Here is a 21,795-nt window from a genome sequence, read left to right on the forward strand (position 1 = left end):
TATAAAATACGTTTCTTCGTCAGTAGAGTCCTTTTTTTTCTCAGAGTTGTGTTTCAGTTTGCTTGTCACTAGAGTCCTTTTGTCATATTCTAGGTAGTTTTTTCACTTGCTCGTCAGTAGAGTCCTTTTTTATTTTTATATATTGCAAAATACGTTTCCTCGTTCTTTTTCTTATCAGAGTTGTATTTCAGTTTGCTCGTCAGTACAGTTCCTTTTCATGATTTTGAGATATATAAATAATATATAATATATGTATAATACGCCTGATCGCACGGGAAATACAACATTTTGACAAATGACAATTGCCCTTGTAATTTCTCTATTCGACATTTAATTTTTACCAGATCATCATAATCATCAACTTTCTCGTCGATATAACCCCAAGGTATCAAAATAGCCGATCCAAATGAATGCAGACTTAAGTACATCGTCAATTTATTCCTGTTTTTCAACAAAAATTGGCCTACAGCTCGACTTTCCGGTTCTGAAAATGCCGAATTGCCGTGATAGATCTCCGAGCACATGTCTCGACTTGTACCAGGACCTAAAAATATAGATAGAGGATAAAAAACGCGATTGAAGTAAAACTTATTTGCTACTGTACAAGATTGCATTTAAGTAAAAATAAATACATTATATAACAATTTTGAATTAATGTTTATTAGTAATATGGTAACCACTCGTGATGCACACATTTATATAATAATGAATTATAAATTATATATTTATAATAGCATTAAAAATATTTATTATATTTAAAAAATAAAATATTCGGCAAAATTATTTAAAAATAAATTATCCATAAAGTTGTCTTACATAGCAACTCGGTATACTTTAAAATCGTTATTAATAATAAGAAATCATTTCAAGTCTAAGCATTTTCACTTATACTGCGCTTTGCTCGGCGGCATTTTCACATTTTTTAATAGTTTTCACAAAATTTATAAAAACATTCTAAACGCACTTGCAAAAATTTTTGTACTGGTTTGCCACTTAGACTGTGCTTAGCAGGGGTAGTTTTTCACATTTTTTCAAATTTTTTTAACTCGAAATTACATTTTTATAATTTACATAAAACTGGAAAAGTGCTCCCGCATAGTCACAGTCTAAATGCATTTCCAAAATAATTTTTGGCGACATTTCTACTTAGACTATGCTTGGCTTGGCGACATTTTCACATTTTTCAATAGTTTTCACAAAATTTATAAAAATGCTCCCGCATAGTCACATTCTAAACGCACTTGCAAAAATTTTTGTACTGGGTTGTCACTTAGACTGTTCTTAGCAGGACTAGTTTTTCAAATTTTTTTAACTCGAAATTATATTTTTATAATTTACATAAAATTGAAAAAGTGCTCCCGTATTGTAACAGTCTAAACGCATTTGCAAATAATTCTGTGCGACATTTTCACTTATACTGTGCTTTGTTCGATGGCATTTTCACATTTTTCCATAGTTTTTCACAAAATTGGAAAAGTGTTCCTTTACTGTCACAATCTAAACGCCAATGCAAATATAATTGTACATGATTGTAACTTAGACTGTGCCTAGACAGGCTGCTTTTCAAATTTTTTTCAATAATTTTCACGAAATTGGAAAAGTGCTCTTTAAAGTCACAATCTAAACGCCAATGCAAATATAATTGTACATGATTGTAACTTAGAATGTGTCTATCCTACTTTTTTATTATTTTTTCAATAATTTAGATGTTTAAATGAAATAGCAAATTTGAAAATTAGAAAGGACTCTACCGACGACCAAATTAGAAAAAAGTAGAAGATAAAAAGAGATTCTACTGACAAGCAAACTGAAATAAATGATGTGAGGAGAAAAAAAGGACTCTACTGACGAGCAAATTCCATTTTATAAAAGAAAAGAAGAAAAATAACCCTACTGACAATCAAATTAGAAAAGAACTTTCAAGATAAAAAAGGACTCTACTGACAAGCAAATTGAAATAAAAAGTATGAAAAGAGAAAAGGACTCTACTGACGAGCACATTAAAAAATGACATAGAAGATACAAGCACGTACGATTAAACCCCAATTAAAATAAAAGGGACTCTACTTACGAGTAAATTAAATATTTAACTTAGACAATAAGGGACTCTACTGACAAGCAAATTTAAATACATATATAAGGACCCGTGTAAAAATGATTGACACTCTTATCTTATCTTATCTGCCGTAACGCACTTCCGTTGCATTTATACGGATTTACACCCAAATCGCGCCTAAAGAAGTTTTACTTCAAAATTAGTTGGAAACATAAAATAGTGTGTAATTTTTTTACCTCCAAAGTTGATGTCGAAGTTTCTGTTCAAATCGGTGCCGCAAATTCTGTCCTTGGCGTTTCTGCACATCGCCATGCAGTCGCCGCCCATCGGGTTGCGGTTTTTGCGCCAGAATCTTGCTTTCTGGAAAAATAATTGATTTTAATAAAAATTTTAATAATTGATGATAATAAAAAGCAACTCTACAAAATTAAAAAACAACCTAGATGATTAAAAGGGACTCTACTAACAATCAAATTTGAAAACATAGGAAATAAAAGGAGACTCTACTGACGAGCAAATTGTATTTTGAAAGTCAATTGTATTTTGAAAGTCATGAAAAGGGACTCTACTGACGAGCAAAGTGAAATGCTAAGAAAAATAAAAATAAATAGAGAAATAGGACTCTACTGACGAGCAGATTAAAAAACAATTTAGGAAATAAAAAGGGACTCTACTGGCGAGCAAATTCTTTTTAAAAAGGCATGGAAAAGACTCTACTGACGAGCAAGTTGAAAATCTACTTACAATGAGAAGATTAGAAGGGACTCTACTGACGAACTGATTTGAAAACATAGAAAATAAAATGGGATTCTAGTGACGAGCAAATTGTATTTTATAAAAGAAAAGAACTTTCAAGATAAAAAAGACTGGACTCTACTGACGAGCAAACTTAAATTATAGGCACGAGAAAAAAACGCATACGTTAGAATACATAGAGAAAAAAGAGGACTCTACTGATAAGCAAACTGAAATAAATCATACGAGGAGAATAAAAGGACTCTACTGACGAGCAAATTCAAAAACATAGAAGATAAAGAGATTCTACTGACGAGCAAACTGTTATAAAAATATGACAAAAATAAAATGGCTCTACTGACAAGCAAATTGTGTTTCAAAAGACATAAAAAGGACTCTACTGACGAGCAAATTAAAAGTTAGAGGATAAAAAGGGACTCCACTGACGATCAAATTGTTTCTTAAATTCATTAAAAGGGACTCTACTGACGAACAAATTGTATTTTGAAAGACATGAAAAAGAACTGTACTGACGAGCAAATTAAGAAACAACTTGAAGACAAAAAAGGACTCTACTGATAGGCAATTTAAATGGCATTTTGAGAAAGAACTCTACTGACGAGCAAATTATAAAAGAATCTAAAAGATCAAAAGGGACTCTACTGACGAGCAAACTGAATTAAACAATAATAAAAGAAAAAAGGGACTCTACTGACAAGCAAACTGAAATAAATGATATGAGGAGAATAAAAGGACTCTACTGACGAGCTAATTAAATATCAACTTAGAAGATAAAAAGAGACTCTACTGATGATCAAATAAAGAAACAACTTGAAGACAAAAAAGGACTCTACTAATAGGGAATTTAAATGACATTTTGAGAAAGAACTTTACTGACGAGCAATTTAAAAAACAATTCAGAGGATAAAAAGGTCCAAAATTGTCGAAAAAAACATAAAATCGTATAAAGAACTATGTGTAAGTGATATTTTTCTTTAAGGAAAGTTCCATACGGTTTAAAAATAACAAAGGGACTTTACTGACGAGCAAAGTCAGTTTCTTTAACTTAAAATTATTTTAGAAAAAATTACTAATTTTTTTTATACTTTTATATAAAATTTCAGTACAAAATCTAATTTAGTCAAAATAATGCACCAAATGCAAATTTGCATTTTGTAACCTAAAATTTTCGTAAATTTTGTTAAATAATGTATGTAAATTAATATATTAGTTTATTGAAAATTTTATTGTCTATTTAATTCCATTACTGGTTTTTTAACTAGCAATTTTATGCAAAATTGTTTTAAAGAATGTATATATAATTATATATCAATTGATAGTAAAATTTATTGCTTATTTAACGCCACTAATTTTTTTTTATACTTTCATATACAATTTGAGTACCAAATCTAATTTAATCAAAATGATGCACTAATTAAATGCAAATATGCGTTTGGCAACCTAAAATTTGCGTATTTTTTTTAAAGAATGTATATATATATATCAATTTATTGCAAATTAAAAAAAAATAATTAAATAGACACGGAGATACGGTGCGCAACGCGCGTAGATGTAGGGCTTAGCGTGTTTTTCGCTGTTTTAATCATTTTCTATTTAATTTTTTTAATTAAACCGCTTCTCATAGGACTCTAATATTTAAAGGTGTTTGGTTTGACAACCAACTCTACAACTATGCGAAGTTTCATCAAAATCCCAGAAGTGTAAACCTGATGGTTACCTTGTTAGTATGAAAAGTTCTTCATAACATGTCTTTACTTTTACTTTTTTTTACCTCTCGAGAAAATTCGTATCCATCAGGATTGACCAATGGCATGATGTACCAGTCGATGAATTTCAGCATCCTGATATTCTTTTCCCTGTTTTCTACCAATTCCTGCAGGAGTCGCATTGCCACGGCTGTGGTCACCCATTCTCTTGCGTGTACTCCTGGAAAAAAAGGACTCTACTGACGAGCAACCTTTTATTTTACAAAACAAAGGAAGAAGAAAAGGATTCTACTGACAGGCAAATTAGAAAAGAACTTTTAAGGTAAAAAGGACCTTACTGACGAACAAACTGAAATAAAATATATGGAAAGAAAAAAACGGACTCTACTAACGGGCAAACCTAAATTAAAGTGATTGGAAGAAAAATAGATTCTACTGACGTGAAAATTAGAAGGAAAAAGAACTCTACTGACTAGCAAATGATTTTACAAGATATGAAAAGAAAGAAGGACTCTGCTGATGAGCATATTGAAAAAAATGCTGAAGAAAAAAAAAGACTGTACTGACGAGCAAACTGTATTTTTCAAGATATGAGAAGAAAAAAATGAATCTAGTGACAAACAAATTAGAAAACAACTAAGAAGATGAAAAGGACCTTACTGACGAACAAATTAAAATAAAATATAAGGAAAGAAAAAAGGACTCTACTGACGAGCAAACCTAAATTAAAGACATGGGAAGATAAAAAAAACTCAATTGACGCGAAAATTAGAAGGAAAGGGACTCTACTGACTAGCAAACTGAAATACTATACTTTTCGATGAGAAAGACAGGATGATTATTGCAGTTTATTTTCTATTATTGATGATTATTTTCTATTATTGATGATTATTTATGATTGTTGACAATTATCAATGATTGTTAACGACTGATGATAGCTATTGGCTATTATTTTCAATCACTGGTTATTATTGCATATTAATAAAAATTGGTTGAATTGGTGATTGTTTATGATATCGAATTTGATGATTTAAAAAGGTCATCGACTTCTTTATTAGATAATTATGTTAAAAATGTATCAAAAAAAATTTTTTATGTCAATGACAAGAAAAAAATCTTTCTACCAAATCGTGTCTGTCAAGACATATATGTCCAACACGGCTAATGTAAAACTTCTTAGCCTCACAAGTCAGAGATATACGTTTGACATGCGGTTGCTGTGCAGTCAGGCGTATTACTCAGATTAACGTGTTAAAATGTAGATTGATAATTGGCCAAACTTTAGCACCTTATTACCATACGAATGTAACTTTTACCATCCATTTACCTCCGTCAACCCAAATTCCATAACTGGCCTCTCTGCTAGGGTCACTAACAATGACGACCTTCAATTTGCGATCTTCCCAAGAGTTACCGATTTGCGTGACGGTTACGTAATCCTGGTACTCCTCCTCGATGTAGTCCAAGTAACGATTTATCGTTTCGTAGGAACAAAAATCGGCCTTCTTCAGACAAGGGTCGTCTGGGTATGCCAACTCGGCGTGGACTGAAATGAAAAAGAACTAGTGGTGTATGGCATCGTGTACCGTAATGAAATATTCGAGAAATTTTAAACGTGGTATTACAAATGCTGTAACTTTCATTATTTTTGCATTATCTTGTTTGTTATATCTGAGCAAATCAAAAGTAAATCATAAATAAATCAATAAATCTCCAGAACATTAACAATCGTAATTTCATTTCGAATTCAATTTTAAAAAAAAGTTGCCTATAATTTGTACAAAATTTAAAAAGTGCTCCTGTACAGTCACAGTCTAAACGCATATGCAAATAACTCTATGCGACATTTTCACTTATACTGTGCTCAGCTTGGCGGCATTTATAAGAACTAAAATGATTGTTGTTGAATTGAGGAGGCTACATTTTAATATATTATTATCTCGTTTTATATTTTTGGACCGGTTCGATTTTTATTTGTTTATAACTTCTAAACAAATTGTCCGATTGTTTTGCAATATCCAGCAAATTTTTAGCCAATTAAATTATCTACAACTTTTGTTAATAACAAAATGTTGTATCTCTTATCCTTTTACCCAAAATTTGCAATAAAACAGGTTGTTGTTAAATTTTGGAGGTTGCATCAGTATATCTTGCTTCACACTTTTGGACCAGTTCGATTTTTATTTATTTATCTATTTATAACTTCAAAACGAAATGTCCCACCATTTTGCAATATTCAGCAAATTTATAGCCAATTAAATTATCTACAATTTTTATTAACAACAAAAATTGGTATCTCTTGTCCTTTTATCAAAAATTTACATTTAAAAAGGTAGTTGCCAAATTTTGGAGGTTACATCATACTCATGTATCTTACTCTGTCACTCTACACTGTCGGGTATATGTTGCTCTTTTTCGCACTAGTGTTTTATATATCTCTCTCTCTCTCATTTTCTCCCTATATACTGTTGTCTCTTTTACGTTTAATCAAAACAGACTCTATATCACATCGCGACTTAAGAAGTTTTACTTCAAAAATAAAATTCTCTTTTACTAGTTTATACATCGCCAACCTAAGAAGTTGAATTCAAATGTAAATCATAAATCAATCAATTCATCTTCAGAACATTAACAATCGTCATTTCATTTCGAATTCAATTTAAAAAAAAAAATAGTTGCCTAATTTTCACAAACATTGTAAAATTGCTCCCGTATAGTCACTGTCTAAACGCATTTGCAAATAATTCTGTGCGACATTTTCACTTGTACTGTGCTCAGCTTGGCAGCATTTTTACATTTTTCAATAGTTTATAAAATGTTTACAAAATTTATAAAAACGCTCCAGCATCGTCACATTCTAAACGCACTTACGATAATTTTTGTACCAGAGTGGCGCTTAGAATGTGCTTAGCCTGGGTAATTTTTTGAATTTTTGTATTTAGTATTTTTTATCATCAACTGTATTTTACCAGAGATGAAAATAAAAAGAACTCTACTGACAAGCAAACTATATTTTGCATTATATGCACTGACGAGCAAACTGAAATACTCGTCTGCTCGTCAGTAGAATCCCTTTTTTAATTCCAGATTAGTTTGCTCGTCAGTAGAGTCCCTTTTTTAATTCTAGATTAGTTTGCTCGTCAGTAGAGTCCCTTTTTAAATTCCAGATTAGTTTGCTCGTCAGTAGAGTCTATTTTTAATTTTAGATTAATTTGCTCGTCAGTAGAGTCCCTTTTTTAATTCTAGATTAATTTGCTCGTCAGTAGAGTCCCTTTTTAAATTCCAGATTAGTTTGCTCGTCAGTAGAGTCCCTTTTTTAATTCTAGATTAGTTTGCTCGTCAGTAGAGTCCCTTTTTAAATTCCAGATTAGTTTGCTCGTCAGTAGAGTCCCTTTTTTAATTCTAGATTAGTTTGCTCGTCAGTAGAGTCCCTTTTTAAATTCCAGATTGGTTTGCTCGTCAGTAGAGTCTATTTTTAATTCTAGATTAATTTGCTCGTCAGTAGAGTCCCTTTTTTAATTCTAGATTAAGTTTGCTCGTCAGTAAGGTCCCGTTTTTAATACTAAAAATGCGGACATACAAAACACACAAACGCGCTCACACACACACACATACACGCACACATCCATTTAGTTTCTGAGGTATGCTCCCTTAAAAATGTTCAGAAACCTTCAAAACGTCGAGAAATGCAAAAATTTTCATTTTCGATTTTCGGCCCATTACATAACTTACCCAACGGGAAGTTAATAAGACATCACAATAATTCCATCTACAATATGTTGAAATTTTCTATCTAGTTTGTTAAATTTTTCCTAGATTCTGCAATTTTTGGTCGAAGTTGCTGCCAAACATCCGAACCTAGCCAAGGTTGAAACCATTGGAACAACTACTGAAGGGCGCCCTCTTCGGGCAATATATTTGTCCAGTGGCGGAAATGGTAAGGATTAACAAACTCCTTTGACTGTATCTTAAATTGTGGTTTTATCTATTCTTGTGTCAAAGTTTTATCAAAAAATTAGCCAGGCTAAGCACAGTCTAAGCGCCACCCTGGTACAAATGTTTAGCCAAGTGCGTTTAGACTGTTTATGCACTGGAGCACTTTTCCAATTTTGTGAAAACTATTGAAAAATGTGAAAATGCCGCCAAACAAAGCACAGTATAAGTGAAAAGCACTAGTATAAGTGAAAATGTCGCATAGCATAATTTGCAAATGCATTTAGACCGTAATTATATTAAAAAAACTATAGTAAAAAAAATTAAATATTACCCAGGCTAAGCACAGTCTAAGTGACAATTTGGTACAAATACATTTGCAAGTACGTTTAGATTGTGACTCTATCTTTTTAAATTTTGTGAAAACTATTGAAAAATGTGAAAATGCCGCTCAGCAAAGCACAGTATAAGTGAAAATGCAAATGCGTTCAGAATGTGACTTTAAGGGAATACTTTTCCAATTTTATGTAAATTATAGAAATGTAATTTTGGGTGAAAATTCAAAAAGAAATACCTAGACTAAGCACAGTCTAAGTGACAACCCGGTACAAATATATATGCAAGTGCGTTTAGACTGTGACTCTAAGAGTTTTTTTTTTAATTTTGTAAACACTATTTTAAAATGTAAAAATGTCACACAAGGCAAAAGCACAGTCTAAGTAAAAACTTTTTACAACATTATCTGCGAATGCGTTTAGAATGTGATTTTAAAACTTCTTACAAAATTATTTGCAAATGCTATTAGAATGTGACTTTACGGGAGTACTTCTTCAATTTTATGTAAATTATAGAAATGTAATTTTGGGTGAAAATTCAAAAAGAAATACCTAGACTAAGCACAGTCTAAGTGACAACCTGGTACAAATATATATACAAGTGCGTTTAGATTGTGGCTCTAAGGTTTTTTATTAAATATTGTGAAAACTATTGAAAAATGTAAAAATGCCGCCAAGTTAAGAACAGTATAAGTGAAAATGTCGCACAGCATTATTTGCAAATGCGTTTAGACTGTGACTATGAGAGCACTTTTCCAATTTTGTGTAAATTAGGCAACTATTTTTTTTCAACTTCCCGTAGGGTAAGTTATTGTAATGGGCCGAAAATCGGAATTGAAAATTTTTACATTTCTCGACGTTTTGAAGGTTTCTGAACGTTTTGGCATACCTCAGAAAAAATGGATGTGTGTGTGTGTGTGTGTGTGTATGTGTGTGTGTGTGTGTGTATGTATGTATGGATACAAATTTTCGCCCACGTTTTCGGGCGTACGGATCAACAGATTTGAATGGTTCAAAAAACATTCGATTCCTATTGATAGGGAAAAGAGCTGATTAGTTTTTGGCAAAGGCAGGTCCAGCCGTTTCGGAGATACGGAGCAAAGAGTGCAGAAAATAAAAATCGAATTTTTGAGAGAACGGAGTATCCGATTTGAATGATCTAAAAAACATTCAATTATTAATGATTGGGAGAAGTGTTTGTTAGTTTTTGGCAAAGGCAGGCCCAGCCATTTTGAAGATACGGAGCTAAATATGTGAAAAATGGCAATTTCTGAGAGAACTAAGCGTCCGATTTAAATGATTCAAAGAACTTTCTGTTTGTCTCAACAAAATAATTGATTTTGGAAAAAAAAGAATTTGTTCCATTTTTTTTTTTTTTTTTTGTATATCGAAAATATTTCAGATTTTATTTTTAATTCTGACTATAGTGCTATACACATACTATAAAGTATATATAATATACTTTACAAATAATTTCAACTCTGCAATTCAGTTTATATAATTCTTATAAATATTACACAATGTTACAATATTTATAATAATCTATTTGAAAACATTCAGTATTCCTCGAACATTTCGTTACGGTACGGGAAGTTCCAGCAATTTGCCTTAAGGCACGATGCCATAATTGCCTCAAGACAGAATTCCACTTACAGCTAGTTTAAATTGAATTCGGAATGAAATGACACATTCTATCTAATACACTAAAAGTATTTTTTTTTATTCCCTAGAAATTGTTTAGAAACTACCTTACTTAGCAAAACAACGTTTGCCGGGTCAGCTAATAAATTTATATAAATCTTATCTGGGTAAATTTACGTGCTACGTAAATTATGGCGACATCTTTGATACACTGAAAGAATTAAAATTGTGTTTGCCATATACTTATACGTTTATCCAAGAACTTGCCTTTAGGCAAAAATGTCACTAATAACACATGTATTTATCTATCACAATATCAATTTATCTATTTATCTACTTACGTGTCGATTTGTCGCCAATGAAACAAACGAAAGAATAAATAAAAATCAACTTCAATAAACCACTCATTATCCGATGAACTGATGACATTCGACTCTAGATAAAAATTAGATTAATTTTAAGGTTAGATTTAGAAAAAAATATGCGACTGAGAAATTTGTTTGAAAAATCAATATCATAGCAATCCCCGATGTCGTTGTCGTTATTGACATTTTTGCGTGCGTTTATTTATTTTTTTATTTTTTCTGATCGCTTGCCAAAAGTATTTTGTTGAACATTCCTGAAATAGTGGATGATGATAAGGGAAAGCGGGGTAAATAGGAGTAATGATGATTTATGATGAAATATGATGATTTATTGATGTGGTCGAGAGGTGAAATTTGCTCTTGTGTTGTATTAAAAACCGTTTTTATTTAATTTAAAATACAATTTTTAAAAATCTTGACGATTATTTAAAATTTGATGATAATTGATGATTACTGATGATTACAAATTAAAATTGATGATTAGTAATAATTGTTCTGTACAAGTAGTAATTAGATGTATTTAAAACGGTTTTTACAATTTTTAAAGACACTATTTAAAATTGTTGATGATAATTGATGATTGCTGATTATTGTTGATGATTTTTGATGATTACAAACTAATACTGATGATTTTAAATGATTGTTTTGTACAAGTAGTAATTAGATGTTGTATTAAAAAGGTTTTCACAATGTTTAAAGACATTATTCAAGATTGCTGATGATAATTGATGATTTCTGATGATTTTTTATGATTACAAACTAATATTGATGATTATTTGAATAATTGTTTTATACAAGTAGTAATTAGATGTACTAAAAACGGTTTTCACAATTTTTAAAGACATTATTCAAGATTGTCGATGATAATTGATGATTATTGATGATAATTAATGATTGTTGATGATTAGTGATGATTATTCAATATTATTCGAGATTAAAGCATATTATTCATTACTATTCATGATTATTGCATATTATTTAATATTGTGTATGTTATTTGATGATCATTAGAATTTTTGATGATTACTGATGATTATTGATGATTACTGATGATAATTGATGATTATTTGATACAATTAGTGTCTATAGAACCTTGTTGATAAGTGTTAACCCCTACTGATGATTTTTAATAAATATTTAATGTTATTGATGATTAAGTACATTTTTGATGAAGACTATTGATGATTTCTGATAATTGCTGATGATTGCTGATGATTTTTGATGATTACAAACTGATATTGATGATTATTTGAATAATTGTTTTGTACAAGTAGTAATTAGATGTATTAAAAACGGTTTTCGCAATTTTTAAAGACATTATTTAAGATTGTTGATGATTTCTGATGATTACTGATGATTTTTGGTGATTTTTGATGATTAGTGATGATTTTTTTATTATTATTTGAAGTTGAAGCATATTATTGAAGACTATTGATAATTATTAAAGATTGTTAATGATATTTGATAATTTGATGATCATTAGAAATTTTTGATGATTATTGATGATTGTTGATGATTAGTGATGATAATTAATGATTATTTCTGACAATTCGTGATAATAGAAAATTATTGATAAGTGTTCACATTTTTTAATAATTTTCAATGACTTTTTATTATTATTGATGATTTATTATTATTAAGAACATTTTTGATGAAACCTATTGATGATTGCTGATGATTTTTGATGATTACAAACTAATATTAATGATTATTTGAATAATTATTCGAATTTGAATAATTAGATTATAGAAAATTATTGATAAATGTTAATGTTTATTGACGATTTTTAATGAATATTTAATATTATTGATGATTTTTGATGATTTCTGATGATTTCTGATGATTTTTGATGATTTTTGATTATTACAAACCAATATTGATGATTATTTGAATAATTGTTTTATACAAGTAGTAATTAGATGTATTGAAAACGGTTTTCGCAATTTTTAAAGACATTATCTAAGATTGCTGATGATTGCTGATGATAAATGATGAATAATTATTATTTAATGCAATAAGTGATGATAGATCAGATAGAAACATTATTAATAAGTGTTAATATTTATTGATGATTTTCAATGACTTTTTATTATTATGGATGATTAAGAACATTTTTGATGAAAACTATGATTTTGATTAAGCAAAATGATTTGCAATAATAAAATAGGACTCTACTGACGAGCAAACTAAATTACAAAAGTAAAAGGAACTCTAGTGGCAAGCAAACTTAATTACAAAAAATAGGACTCAACTGTTGAACAAACTGATCTAGAATTAAAAAGGGACTCTATTGACGAGCAAACTTAATCTAGTAATAAAAAAGGGACTCTACTGACGAGCAATCTAGAATTAAAAAAGGGACTCTACTTACGAGCAAACTTAATCTGGAATTAAAAAAGGGACTCTACTGACGAGAAAACTCAATCTAGAATTAAAAAGGGACTCTACTGACTAGCAAACCTAATCTAGTAATAAAAAAGGGACTCTACTGACGAACAAACTAATCTAAAATTAAAAAAGGGACTCTACTAACAAGCAAAATAAATTATACAAATATATTAGGACTCTACTGACGAGCAAAATGATTTGAAATAATAAAATAGGACTTTACTGACGAGAAAAATGATCTACAAAAATAAAATTGGACTCAACTGACGAGAAAAATGATTTACAAAAATAAATTTGGACTTTACTTACGAGAAAACTAAATTACAAAAGAAAAAGGAACTGTACTGACGAGTAAACTGAATTACAAAAAGACAATAGGACTCTACTGACGAGCAAACTAATCTAGAATTAAGAAAGGGACTCTACTAACAAGCAAAATAAATTATACAAATATATTAGGACTCTACTGACGAGCAAAATGATTTGAAATAATAAAATAGGACTCTACTGACGAGAAAAATGATTTACAAAAATAAAATAGAACTCTACTGACGAGAAAAATGATGTACAAAAATAAAATTGGACTTTACTTACGAGCAAACTTAATCCTGTATTAATAAAGGGACTCTACTGACTAGCAAACTTAATCTAGTATTAAAAAGGGACTCTACTGACGAGCAACCAGTTTTTTAGTAAATCTAAAATCTGCCAACTTCTTTCTAACAACCATTAATTTTTGCATACATTTATTTAACAATCAATAAATATATATATATATATATATATATATATATATATAATTACATCAATAGAAATTATATCTGAATCTAAATTTTATTTTCATCATCATCATCTTGATGACTATCTTATGAATATAAATATAAATATATATATATATATATATATATATATATATTATTCTGCCTCCTACATATGAACAGACAAGAAATAATGTTAATAGTAAAAGAATTCTACATGGTGCAGTTATCGTAAGATTTTTCCTTGCTTGTTTATATGTAAAATACGCCTGATCACACAGCAAATAAATCGACATTTTCACAGTTTTACTAACAAGAAACAAACATAAGATTATGACTATTCTAGTCTGATTTTATTTTTTATCCATAAACATCAGCGATATGTTTGGCAAAGACTTCAAAAGCCGCCATTGTCTCCTGGCAAGTAGGCAAAATTCGCTCTGGCGGTGGATTGAAACCATTAGAACCGCCTCCTGGTAATTCTACAGTATATGCATAAGGAGATTCTCCTACTGCGAAGGCAAAGTCATCACTTGCACCTGCTGCAGCATACAAAACTATAGTGGAGCACCCAACTTCGTATCTGGGAATAGAAAAAAATGTTTATTATTTAAAAAAGAGACTCTACTGACGAGAAAACTGATACACAAAAAGACTCTAAATACGATCAAATTTTGTAGCAAAGTCGAAGGTAGAAAAGGACTCTATTGACAACCAATATGAATCTAAAAAAAGACTTTAATAAAGTTTGGCTACACTAAAGAGGAATATAGTGACAAAAAGGACTGTACTAACGACCAAACTTAATTTTAAACTAAACAATAAAAAAAGGACTCTACTGACGAGCAAACTTAATCTAGAATTAAAAAAGGGACTCTACTGACGAGCAAACTTAATCTAGAATTTAAAAAGGGACTCTACTGACGAGCAAACTTAATCTAGAATTGAAAAAGGGACTCTACTGCTGAGAAAATTTAATTTTGGACTAAACAATAAAAAAAGGACTCTACTGACGAGAAAACTTCATTTTGACTAAAAAATTAAAAAATGGACTCTACTGACAAGCAAACTTAATTTTGGTCAAAAAAATGATGAGCAAATTTAATTTTGGTCAAAAAAATTGGTCAAAAAAGAGGACTCTACTGACTGGCAAATTAAATTGAATAGAAACGTGCAAGATTTGAAAGGGACTCTACTGACGAGCAAACTTAATTTTGCACTGAAAAATTAAAAAAGGACTCTACTGACAAGCAAACTTAATTTTAAACTAAAAAATTAAAAAATGGTCTCTACTGTAGTAAACTAATCTAGTATTAAAAAAGGGACTCTACTGACGAGCAAACTTAATCTAGAATCAAAAAAGGGACTCTACTGACGAGCAAACTAAATATAAAAAAGAACTCTAATGACGAGCAAATTGAATCTAAAAATCTAAAGGAAAGGGACTCTACTGTCGAGCAAATTGAATCTAAAAATCGACAAAAAGGGACTCTACTGACGAGCAAACTGATCTAGAATTAAAAAGGAACTCTACTGACGAGCAAATTTAATCTAGAATCAAAAAAAGGACTCTACTAACTAGAAAACTTAATCTAGAACCTATCATTTGTTGTATTCGGTTAAAATAATTTAGCCTACTTGGTTCCTGATACTGCCTGAAGTGCCTTAGCAGCCCTTTTGCCCAAATCATCTAAATCCTCCCAGTTATCAGGAAGTTCTGCAATGTACCCCCAAGGATACAAAAATAATTCACCATGAGTATGCATTGCCAAGTATAGTTTAACATTCGTCTTCAGCAAGATGTCTCTCAAAGCGCTGGTTTCGGGCTCGGAAAATGGTTTGGATCCTGCATAAGTGTCTGAACAAGGATTCGAACTTGCTCCGGTTTCCATCCAGTGGAAATCGAAGTTGCGGTTGCCATCTGTTCCTGGACAATCGGTGCCTGGGTTAGGGCTTCGGGTTTTTCGCCAGAAACGGCTCTGGAGGGAAAAAGATGATTGTGATTGAAAATTAAAAAGTAGTGGTGTATGGCATCGTGCCTTAAGGCAAATTGCTGGAACAAAGTAAATTGCAAAAGTAAAAGGAACTCTACTGACGAGCAAAATAGTCTAGGATGAAAAAAGGGACTCTACTGACGAGCAAACTTAATCTAGAATTAATAAAGGGACTCTACCGACGAACAAACTAATCTGGAATTAACAAAGGGACTCTACTGACGAACAAACTAATCTAGAATCAAAAAAGGGACTCTACTGACGAGCAAACTAATCTAGAATTAAAAAAGGGACTCTACTGACGAGCAAACTAAATTACAAAACAGGAAAGGACTCTACTGACGAGAAAAAATATTTACAAAGATAAAATTGGACTCTACTGTTGAGAAAAATGATTCACAAAAATAAAATTGGACTCTACTGACGAGCAAACTTATTTACAAAAAGACAATAGGACTCTACTAACGAGCAAAATAAATTATACAAATATATTGGGACTCTACTGACGATTAAACTAATCTAGAAATAAAAAAGGGACTCTACTGACGAGCAAATTGTATTTTAAAAAAGGAAAGAAGAAGAAAAGGACTCTACTGACGATCAAATTAGTAAAGAACTTTGAAGATAAAAAAGGACTCTATTGACAAACAAACTGAAATAAAAAATATGAAAAGAAAAAATGGACTCTACTGCCAAGCAAACTGAAATAAATGATATGAGAAGAATAAAAGGACTCTACTGACGAGCAAATTGTGTTTTAAAAGATACAAAAAAGGACTTTACTGACGAGCAGATTTGGAAACATAGGAAATAAACGAGGACTCAACTGATGAGCAAATTGTATTTTGAAAGACATGAAAAGGGACTCTACTAACGAGCAAATTGTATTTTACAAGAGAAAAGAATAAGAAAAGGTTTTTACTAATGAACAAACTGAATTGAAAAATATGAAAAGAAAAAAGGACTCTACTGACGAGCAAACTAATCTAGTACTAAAAAAGGGACTCTACTGACCAGCAAACTTATTTACAAAACAGGAAAGGACTCTACTGACGAGCAAACTAAATTACAAAAGAAAAAGGAACTCTACTGACGACTTATTTACAAAAAGACAATAGGACTCTACTGACGAGCAAACTCATTTACGAAGATAAATTAGGACTCTAAAGACGAGCAAAATAAATTATACAACATTATATGTAATTTTGTCTAATTTGTTGTATAATTTATTTTGCTTGTTAGTAGAGTCCTATTTCATTATTGCACATCATTTTGCTCGTCAGTAGAGTTCTTTCCTATATTGTAAATAAGTTTGCTCGTCAGTAGTTTTTTTTTCTTTTGTAATTTAGTTTGCTCGTCAGTAGAGTCCTATTTTATAAGCCTGATCGCACAGCAGACATTTTCACATATTCCGGTAAATTTAATCAGTTTTTCCTTTGGATAAAAAGATCAATTGTGTTTTCATTTTCACCATGAAGACTTTGGTACCCAAGTTGTATTTTTTTAGGCACTTATGGTAAATAAGAAGAAATTTGAAGTGTTTTAGTTAAATTTATAGAACTCTTGGATATTTCATTAAATACCTCACTATTACCAGGTCACCCAAACATATATTTAAAAGAGTTAAGCGAGGAATATCCCACACGAAGATTGAAAAAAAAAATGGTCATACGATCTTAAATAAAATGTCAAAAATAAAAAAGAGACATCTCATAGGAGATCATCTCTTAAATGCATTAACTCCAACAGCATATTGTCTTAAAAAATGTATATTATTTTGATTGGCAATAGAACTGTGCAAATAATAAAACTTATGGTAAATGGTAAGTAATATGAAGTGTTTAAGACAAATTTATAGAAGCACCTTTTATAATTCTTGGGAAACTTATTAAATACTTCATTATAATTTTTTTCATTATCATTTTCTTTCTATGTCTATCAATTAAATTTTACTATATTTACCGTAGTGTGACTGTATTCATATCCATCAGGATTGAGGACAGGAACAATGACAAAATCAACTTTATCCAAAAGATTTTTGTATGAACCAACTAACTGGTCAATCAGGTACAAAACAGTGGTTGGAGCCAACCATTCTCGAGCATGGATAGCTGCATCCATCACTATTGCTGGTTTGGTACCTAAATAGATAAAACCAAGGGGTAAATAAAACTTTACTACAATTACTCACAAACAAGAAGTTTCTCACCATTTCCACCACTGGACAAATACATTGCCAAATAGATAATACTACAATTTACGATCCAGTTAATGGATTTTACAAACAAGGAGTTTCTCACCATTTCCGCCACTGGATAAATATATTGCCCGAAGTGGACGTCCTTCAGTAGTTGTTCCAATGGTTTCAACCTTGGCTAGGTTTGGATGTTTGGCAGCAACTTCGTCCAGAAATTGCAGAATCTAGGAATTTTTTTTTCAAAAAGTTAATTGTAATGATTGGGAGAAGAGGTGATTACTATTTGGCAAAGGCAGGTCCAGTCGTTTCGAAGATACAAAACTAAATGTGCAAAAAATGGCAGTTTTTTAGTGAACTAAGCGTCCGATTTGAATGATCTAAAAATCTTTCCGCTTGTATTAACAAAACAATTGCTTTTGAGGATGAAAAGTTATAATAATTTTTTTTTTATTTTTCATAAAATATTTTTGTAATTTTGGACACCGATATTTTAGTATTTTTTACCCCCTTAGATTAGTTTGCTCGTCAGTAGAGTCCCTTTTTTAATTTTAGATTAAGTTTGCTCGTCAGTAGAGTCCCTTTTTAATTTTAGATTAAGTTTGCTCGTCAGTAGAGTCCTATTTTATCTTCGTAAATAAGTTTGCTCGTCAGTAGAGTCCTATTGTCTTTTTTCAATTTTGTTTGCTCGTCAGTAGAGTCCCTTTTTGTCTATTTTAGCATTTGCTCGTCAGTAGAGTCCATTTTTTGTCTATTTTAACTTTTGCTTGTCAGTATAGAGTCCATTTTTTGTCTATTTTAGCTTTTGCTCGTCAGTAGAGTCCCTTTTTTAATTTTAGATCAATTTGCCTGTCAGTAGAGTTCCTTTCACTTTTGTAATTTGGTTTGCTCGTCAGTAGAGTCCTATTGTCTTTTTGTAATTTAGTTTGCTCGTCAGTAGAGTCCCTTTTGTCTAAATTAGCTCTTGCTCGTCAGTTAAGTCCCTTTTTTAATTCTAGATTAGTTTGCTTGTCAGTAGAGTTCCTTTTACTTTTGTAATTTAGTATGCTTGTCAGTAGAGTCTTAATATATTTGTATAATTTGCTTTGCATTTATTTAAAAATTTATTTAAAATTTATTTAAAAAATTACCCAGGCTAAGCACAGTCTAAGCGTCACTCTGGTACAAATGTTTACCCGAGTGCGTTTAGACTGTTTTATGACCGGAGCACATTTCCAATTTTGTGAAAAACTATTGAAAAATGTGAAAATGCCGCCAAGCTGAGCACAGTATAAGTGAAAATGTCGCACAGAATTATTTGCAAATGCGTTTTAGACTGTGACTATACAGATGCACTTTTTTAATTTGTAAATTTGGCAACTTAGGTATTTTTTTGAAATTGAATTCGAAATGAAATGACGATTGTTAATGTTCTGGAGATAAATTGATTTATTTATAATTTACATTTGATTTGCTCGGATATAACAATATAGCAAAAATAATGAATGAATAATATATTTGAAAACGTTTAAAATTTCTCGAATATTTAATTACGGTACGGGAAGTTCCAGCAATTTTCCTTAAGGCACAATGCCATACACCACTAGTTATTATTAAATTCTGTTTATTATTACTCACCACTTCGTAACGATGATAAGCAGTGAAAGACAACCGGCCATTTGTCCTGGATAGGGCCACTTTGTTTGCACCAATTTCTTTACGGGCCAGTCTGATGAAAAAATAAGTATTTAAGAAAACTTTTGTATATAAACCATATTGTAATTTCTTACTTACTCGTCGACGTCATCAACAAAAACTTGGAAGTCGATTCCTCCAGTTTTCAAAAGTCCTTCGAATTTTGCAATTTGTTCAGGTTTTACAAGGACCCTTGAGGGACCCCAAAAGTCGAATTCGCCACTGTTACCTATAGACCTAAGGGCCGCTTCTTGGATAGAATTTGTGGCTTGCAGGTCGTAGATTTTGTAACTGAAACCATAAAAATATTAATTATTGAACTTATTCTACCGCATAACAGACCAATGTTATGGCAAGGCTATATTATGAAAAACTTTCCATACTGAATATTGACAAAAGCCATGCGGTTGCGGTTTTCTTCAGAGTTTCTTTTTAATTTTTTCACAATTTGATTGTCAGTGGGGTTTCTTTTCTTTTTTTTTTTTGTCACAACTTGCTTGTCAGTAAAGTCTTTTCCTGTTTTGTAATTCAATTTGCTCGTCGGTAGAGTCCACTTTTATTTTTATAAATAAGTTTTCTCGTCAATAGAGTTCTATTTTATTATTGCAAATTATTTTGCTCGTCAGTAGAGTCCTATTTTATTATTGCAAATCATTTTTCTTGTCAGTAGAGTCCTAATATATTTGTATAATTTATTTTGCTTGTTAGTCAGTAGAGTCCTATTTTATCTTAAATAAGTTTGCTTGTCAGTAGAGTCCCTTTTTTAATTCTAGATTAGTTTGCTCGTCAGTAGAGTCCTATTTTATTATTGCAAATCATTTTGCTTGTCAGTAGAGTCCCTTCTTCAATTCTACATTAGTTTGCTCGTTTGCAGAGTCTCTTTTTAATACTAGATTAGTTTGCTCGTGAGTAGCGTTTCTTTTTAAATTCTAGACTAGTTTGCTCGTCGGTAGAGTCTCTTTTTTTAATACTAGATTAAGTTTGCTCGTCAGTAGAGTTCTATTTTATCTTCGTAATTTAGTTTGCTCGTCAGTAGAGTCCAATTTTATTTTTATAAATTATTTTTCGTCAGTAAAGTCTTATTTTTAACTTCCCGTAGGGTAAGTTATAGTAATCGCAAAAAAATCGAAAATGAAAATTTTTATATATCTTTACGTTTCAGAGGTTTCTTAACATTTTGGCATACCTTAGAAAAAATGGATGTATGTGTGTGTGTGTGTGTGTGTGTATGTATGTATGTGTGTATGTATGTATGTATGTACGTGTGTGTATGTATGTGCGGATACAAATTTTCGTCGACGATTTCGGGAACACGGATCAACCGATTTGAATAATTCAAAAAACATTCGATTCGTATTGATAAGGAGACGTGCTGATTAGTTTTTGGCAAAGGCAGGTCCAGCCGTTCCAAAGATACGGGGCAAAAAGTGCCGAAAACGGTAACTCAGTTTTTAAGAGAACGGAGCGTCCGATTTTAATAATTCAAAAAACATTTGACTTGTATTGACAAGATGAAAAATTGGTCAAATTTTCATGAGGGCAGGTCTAGCGGTTTCGTAGATCTAACGAAAAAAGTAAAAAAAAAGCCATTTGGCGGTCAAAAATGATCATTAGACATATGCACATCAAATTATCAGATATTTTATAGAGATTTTAACAATAAATATAAATTTTGTTTGCATTCCTATAGGTTCTGTACCAATATTTATTCGTTAGACGGCGACGCGGCGCTTACGCGCTTTGACATTTTGTCTCTATGCAGTTAAAGCAGTACGATTACTTTGAAAAAAGATCTTCCAAAATATGCCAAAATAAAGAAAACATTATTTTTTCAAAAAAAAAAAATAAAAAAAAAAAAAGAATAGATTTTTTGTTTTAATTTATAGTTTTTCAAAAATCTTATTTTTTCGAAGTAAATTTGTTTTAAAAATGTCAATCGTTTTTAAAAAAATAATAATTTTTGGTACGGGAAGTTCCAGCAATTTGCCTTAAGGC

The 21,795-nt window shown here is 30.9% G+C and overlaps 1 protein-coding gene across 1 annotated transcript in view; it reads right to left on the reverse strand.

Annotated features, from left to right (window-relative positions):
• Window positions 1-14,298: 14,298 nt before the first annotated feature.
• The window catches only part of LOC113386456 (carboxypeptidase B-like), an 8,597-nt gene continuing 1,100 nt past the window's right edge, over window positions 14,299-21,795 (reverse strand). The window contains exons 2-7 of the mRNA XM_026624237.1: window positions 19,900-20,091; window positions 19,744-19,834; window positions 18,233-18,353; window positions 17,895-18,073; window positions 15,577-15,917; window positions 14,299-14,521 (exon numbers count right to left, since the gene is read on the reverse strand). Of these exons, the coding sequence (XP_026480022.1) occupies window positions 14,299-14,521; window positions 15,577-15,917; window positions 17,895-18,073; window positions 18,233-18,353; window positions 19,744-19,834; window positions 19,900-20,091 (1,147 nt within the window). The remainder of the gene's footprint in view (window positions 14,522-15,576; window positions 15,918-17,894; window positions 18,074-18,232; window positions 18,354-19,743; window positions 19,835-19,899; window positions 20,092-21,795) is intronic.

Source organism: Ctenocephalides felis, unplaced genomic scaffold, assembly GCF_003426905.1.
Source record: "Ctenocephalides felis isolate EL2017-DRISC unplaced genomic scaffold, ASM342690v1 CF-g0.4_SCAFFOLD_03571, whole genome shotgun sequence".
In the NCBI taxonomy this organism is placed as follows: Eukaryota; Metazoa; Arthropoda; class Insecta; order Siphonaptera; family Pulicidae; genus Ctenocephalides; species Ctenocephalides felis.